At 45.8% G+C, this 6,499-nt stretch overlaps 1 protein-coding gene across 1 annotated transcript; it reads right to left on the reverse strand.

Annotated features, from left to right (window-relative positions):
- Window positions 1–2,696: 2,696 nt before the first annotated feature.
- LSM10 (LSM10, U7 small nuclear RNA associated) lies at window positions 2,697–3,062 on the reverse strand. Its single transcript, XM_006886585.1, has one exon. It carries the CDS (start codon window positions 3,060–3,062, stop codon window positions 2,697–2,699), a length of 366 nt encoding a protein of 121 aa, XP_006886647.1.
- Between the last annotated feature and the right edge of the window lie 3,437 nt (window positions 3,063–6,499).

The following is a 6,499-nucleotide window of genomic DNA, read 5'->3' on the forward strand; positions in this document are numbered from 1 at the left end:
TCGAATCCTCACTCTCCTGTTCATTGGGTCTATGACCATGAGCAAACCACTTAATCTCTCTGAGCCTGTTTACCTGGAAATACGGTTGCAATATATACCTTGAGTTGTTACAGTGATAAAATAGGATTCTTCTTTCATTTTGCAGATGTACTGAGTACCTATTATGCATAAAGCACCAAGCTAGATGTGGGTGTCCCAGTGATACCAAAACAGCCAGCAGCTCTACTGCCCTTGAGACATGTAATGCTCATATCATGGTCTTGGAACACAGTGAGATCCAACAAGCAGTGGCTATTTTTAGATGACCACCTGACACTTGGCCATTGACTTCATCATGGGGCTGAGGAAGAGCCTCTTCTCTTTAGATGTCTTCGTTTAACTGTAAAATTGTAGATACCCTCCTTCAAATCCCATCCAGTTCTTCTAGCTGAGAACTGGCATTGCTGGATCTCATATGCCTCCAAAGAGATCTCAACTTCAAGCTCAGTGGGTCTTACTCAGAGGCCTGGTAGTAACTTCCCCTTAAATGAGACCTCTGCAGTTTCTCTCCAGAGACAGGTAAGGGTGGGGTAGAGAGGAGACTCCTCCATGCCACCTCGGCACAGAGAATTCCTGGGGGCTGTCATCAGCTGGGACCCTCCCAGTGGCTGAAGATGAAGGAAAGGGGGTAATATGTGCATGCTTGAACAAAGGCCACTAAAATGAGCAGCCTAAAATCTAAACTGCGGTGGGGTATAACATGTTGGAAAAAGTATTTTACCTTTGCTTTGCCGTCCCTTCTTCACTCTTCCTGCATTCAGTTAAGCTAGTCTGCTTTTGTGACTTCAGGAAAGGAGTAACACAACAGAAATCACTGTCAATTTTTAGCTTGCGAATTCCATAAGCACAGCCTTCAGGGAGCAATAGAAAATATTCCTAAGTAAAGAAGTGAATTTACAGAACGACATTACTGTATCTAGGAGACTGAGACTTATGGGCTTCCGTGACAACACAGGCGTTCTTCTCCTCGGGTTCCTTGCTGAGTTTATCAGCTAGATCTGGAGGATCTGAGAGCAGGAGAAGCTGTGCTCCTTTTCCAGGTTAGAGGGTGAGGGAGGCAACAAGTCCCTCAAAATGAACAGCTGAGTGCTGCATTTGGGAAATGAGGGCCAGACTAATCAACTAGTTGACATGGAATAGACTCCAATCCATGGTGAGCCTATACATATCAGTTTAACTGTGCTCCACAGAAATGACTACAAGATAGCGGCAACAAAGACTTGGGTTCTTATCCCTATTATCTAGCCTTCCTTGAAGATCCACTGGTTCTGAGACTGATTTGTTGCTGTTGGCTGACTTCTCATGTCTGTGGTGAAGGGTCAAGATATTCCACCTTGTCCACCTCAGAAACAGCAATGATATTGACAGGAGAGCTGAAGAGAAAAGCCACTTTCCACCTGCCTCAAATGAAATAAGGAGTTCTGATGGCTTAGTGGTAAAGAGTTGTGCTGGTAACCCAAAGGCATGTGGTTCAAATCCACCAGCTGCCCTATGGAAGAAGGATGGGCAATCTCCTCCCATGTGATTGAATAACTGATGCAGGAGAGTCAGTTACGAGGTGGTTCTGACTTGACGATACAGAACAGACTGAAATATAGTTGATCCTTGATCAACATTGGGCTTAGGGGCACAGACTTGAGGCTTGAAAACCCATGTAAAACTTACAGTTGATTTCTGAACACTGTGAAGGCTCAAGAATTTTTAATATATGCTTAAAACACCATGTGAAACTAATACTTTCCAAATACTTCGTTCATATAGATGATTAACAACATAGTTTACTGCCACATCAGGGGAAAAATACTGTATAAATGGTGAGCAGTCTAAACTCATGTGTTGTTCAAAGGGCAATGATACTCTCCCATGATAGTTCTTGAACTTGCTACATACTGGAGTCACTGGAGGAACTTTAAAAATACCCCAATGGTCCAGTTACACCCCATATTTAGAAAATCTGAGGGTAGTACCTGGGAACCCACAGATGAAAGACATCTATATAAATTAAGAATCATCTGGGGACCTTGTGATATTATAGGTTGATTCAGTATATCTGGGGTGGAAATAAAATTTTCAGCAAGGGGCTGGGCCAGAATGAACCAGATTGAAGCCTTGGATCTAAGGTGCAGTTTCTTTTAAAGCTCTCCTGGTGATTCCTATGCACATCTGTGTTTGAGAACCTCTGTTCTAATAAACAGGATTAAGGCAGGGAGCCATGTACATAACATGGAAAGCATGAGTCATGGACTTATATCTAGGTTTGGTCTTATGAAATCATGAACACAACTGAAAGAGAAAAGACGACTGTTATGGGTGGCTTAAGCCACAGGTCTTTAATAATCTTCACTGGCAGAGTCGAAATGAAAATTATTTGGCAGAATCCCCAAATCAGTAAATGAGTAATTCAGATATAAACGATCAAAAGAGGGGACTGTTACCTATCCCAAGGCCACAAAAAGTTAAGTTGTGGGTCACAGAGTGAATCTTGGAGGTAGAATTCTGTGAAAGGCAGCTGTGACAGGAGGTATCTGTCCAACACCAGTCTCAGGGCTAGCCCTGCTCCCTTTTCAGGCTCACAGCATGAAGGAATGGCAGGGAGCTGGCTCAGCAGAACTCTAGAGGAACCCGAGTGAGGGCTAGGCTGTGCAGAGGGGACAACCTCATTTAGAGTTTTTGGAGGAAAATTCGCGGCGGCCTCGGCCACCAAAGTTCCGTACCCGATGGATGATCTGCAGCTGCTGCTCGATGGTGGCCGTAATGTTCACGTCATCAGGGATGTGGACATAGCGAACATTACGGCCTGTCACAAAAAGGTCATCCAACTCAACCTGATGTCCCCACCGGTCTGTGTAGGTAACATTGGCCAGGCGGATGTTCATGAATGCATCAACGTTGTCTATGCATCCAAGGGCAGTGCTCTCATCCCGAAGGTCCACGGTGGTTATCTGGCCCTGGAGGCCCTGCAGCAGGATAATCAGGCTGTTTTCTGAGATGGTGCGTTCCTTCACAGAGTGGCTGAATGCCATTCTTCTGCACTGGCTTGTTGTTTGCTGTGGGCAAGAGTATACAGATGGGAGCTATAGCAGGCTAGGGTATGCAGCAGCCAACTCTCCTACACCAAGTTCGAACACAGGACCTCCCTAAGTCTGCCCCTCATCCCTGCTTTTGTTCATGAAGTATCCTTCCATAGCCAGGTGCTTCATGTTCCTATCTAATACAATTTTTACACGGTCTTCTAAAGAAAAGATTACTTATATTCATTTTATAAATGAGAAATACATGGCTAGGAGAAGTTAAATAACTTGTCAGGGTCATACAGTTGATATGTGGAGGTGCTGGGATTAAAATCCTGCTTCCAAATCCTATACCTGTGATTTTGGACGAGCACTGAATGTTAGAATCAAAACAAACTTTTTCATCTGGCCATTACATCCCAGAGATCAGATTCATCTGGCTAGGGGTGGGCCGTAGGCAACCTATATTTTAGTAGTTCTCCAGGTAGTTTCATGTACAGACATGTTTGAAAACCATTGTTCTGGTCTAAAAAACTTGTCACTCTGTGGCCTAGTAGTTTTAACATCACTCGGAAATACAGTTGAAACGCAGACTCTCAGGGCTCACTCTTACTTTGAAACAGAAATCTGCATTTTACACGATTCCTAAGTGAATCAAATGTACATTAAAATTTAGGAATTTCAGTTCTCCAACCAGTTCTTAAACTTTAGTGACTATAAGAATCACCTGGATAAGTTGCTAAAACACAGACTGCAGAGACTGACTCCCAGTTTCCGATTCAGTAGGTTTAAAGTGCCTCTCAACTGTGTGCATTTTTAACAATGTCTCAAGTGATACTGGTTGGGCTCCACATTTTGAAAACTATTGGTCTACAACACCAGCATAGAGAGAGGTCTGGCGGCCTAGCGGGCAGAAAGTGATGCTACCAAGCCAAAGGTGGGTGACTTTAATCCGCGGCCCTGACGCCTGTCTTTGTTTTTGGTGAAACATTCTTCTAGGTCGTATAGCCCTGGCCTGTCCACTTGCTATACAGAGAGGAAAGTGTGGTTGCTGTGAAGCCAAACACTGTGACACTGACGTGTCAAATGCGAGAATGGTTACCCATGGTGGACAGTGTTTGGTGAAACTCCCCGATTAAAACAAGCTTGGAAGCAGGAGTGGCATCCACTTCCGAAATAGCTTGCCTCCGGAAACACTATGAACCTGGAGAAAGAATGAAAGTTATACAAGTGTCCAGGTCATTCCTTCATAGGGTCACTATGAGTCGCCTACGACTCTATGGCACTTAACAACCACCACCAACTGGTCTACAATGCAGGGACGCTGTGGTTAAGGAAAATGGCTGATAACCAAAAAGCTTGTGTTTGGACTCTATCAACTGCTCTTTGTAAAATGGGGGGAGGGGAGGGGCTGTTCTCATAAAGAATTCCAGTCTTGGAAATTAATTCTACCGTTGCCAAGTTGATTCTGGGCCATGGGAACCATCCACTAGGTTTCTGAGGCTGTAAGTTGTAACTAGATAGGCTCACCTTATCTCTCTCCCGAGTAGCAAAGGAGACCTTTTAATTAACAGGCCAACATGCAAAGCACCATGCCATCAGAGAAACTCTGTCATGTAGGGTCACGGGGGAGTGGAAATCAACTCGAAAGCAGTGGGTTTGATTTTGGAGTTGGTTTTTTCTGTGTGTGTGTTTGTGCGTGTGTGTGTGAATACATCAGGCAGCTGCATGTTAACTAACAGGCATTAAGGTTACTGGAAAATGGTTCATGGGTTTTGAAGATATTGAGATCTGGGTTGGAATCCCCACTCCATCTAGGGTAAATTCTTAAGGAACCAGTTTCCACATTAAACCATAGTTGAAACAGGAAGAGGCCTATCTAAGAGTAGGTTAACTGAACCTCACTACATTGTACTTTCCTTTGTTTTAAGATATCCGGATTTTGTATGAATGTGACTATGTCTTTCCTATTCTCTACCTTCAGCCTTCCCGACATTCATTCCCAAAGTTTGCCAGAGCTGCGCAGGCAATTAAGCGTAGTGAGCCCCACTCCACCACTGAAGGGAGAGGAGGGGTACCTGAGAGGTGGTAAAAGCCGAAAGACCCCTTCTCCTCTACAAACTTCAGCTGGAGGAATCACAGACCAAGCCAGGGCTTGGGGACTGCAAAAAGTAATGACTGGATCTGGATGGAGTCCGACCAGGACCTTGGTTCAAGCACAGGTTCCCCCACTTTCTAGGAGAAAGACCTCGCGCAAACAATTTAACTTCTCCAAGTTTGTTAACCCTTAGGTAAAATGGGGATGATGCTGACCCTTTACTCACAGAGCTGTGGAAGTGGGTTTAGGGAGATGAGATTCACTCAGTGAGTCAGGAAGAAAGATGCAACCCCGCTCCCCCGCCGTCTCCGCCCCCCGCTTCTCAGCTCACTACCCTACCAGACTCACCGCGCCGCGATCCTTCCGCCTCCCTCGCTCAGGTCGCCGCCGAAGCTAGAGGGTTCCTAGATAGGCCGCTTCCAGCCGGGAAGCCATGGCAACCACAGAGCCTCTCTATCTTCCGAGAACATCGAGTCAGTTGAACTTGCGTCAGTGCGCAAGGCTAGCGTCTCCGCGGGATGAGTCAGAAACTACAATTCCCAGAGTGCCTCGCCGGGCGCAGTCATGCGTTCTTCTAACCCCTGGTTTACGTCAATCCTCTCATCTGCAATCATTCGGGCGGCAAACTTTGAATCTTCACTACATGATAGTCACCTTTCCAGACACTGGCTATACAATGGTGTCTAATAAAACAAGCTCTGAAATCCGAAGGCCCCACGTAAATCTATTGGTGGTAGCTAGGAGCGAGGGAGGGTCAGAACCCACTCATAGCTGACCTTCCAGCAGGTTTCAGAGGCAAAAGAATGGAAGGAGATTGCTCATCTTCCTCCCGGGAAGCCTAGGATGGATTTGAACCTCCAAAGAGGCCTATCCTTGGGTTGTTGTTGTAATGTGCCGTCGAGTCGCTTGCGACTCATAGCGACTCTGTACAACAGCTCTAAATTCAGCTCTGTCCTGTGTCAATTTCATTGTCTCCGACAGACTCATCCCAATTACTCCAGTCACTGAATCAATCCACCTCCTAGAGGGCCTTGCCCTCCTGCGCGTGCCCTCCACCCTCCCAAGCATGATGTCCCTCTCCAAGGACCGGTCTCTCCTTACAACATGACCAAAGTATGTCAGACAAAGCCTCAGAATCCTTGCCTCCATGGAGCAACCCGATTTAACCCTCTCCAGGATCAGCCAGGAAATTAAAAGGCGCATTGCCATGGGAAAGTCTGCTGTTAGGGTCCTCTCCAAAGTGCTGAAGAGCAATGGTATCTCTTTGGAGACTAACGTGCGTCTGATACAGGCCATGGTCTTCACAATCACCTGTTATGCATCAAAGAGTTGGACAATGACCAAGGAGGAT

This window comes from Elephantulus edwardii, unplaced genomic scaffold, assembly GCF_000299155.1.
Source record: "Elephantulus edwardii isolate Elephantulus edwardi_28Jun2011 unplaced genomic scaffold, EleEdw1.0 scaffold00049, whole genome shotgun sequence".
NCBI lineage: Eukaryota > Metazoa > Chordata > Mammalia > Macroscelidea > Macroscelididae > Elephantulus > Elephantulus edwardii.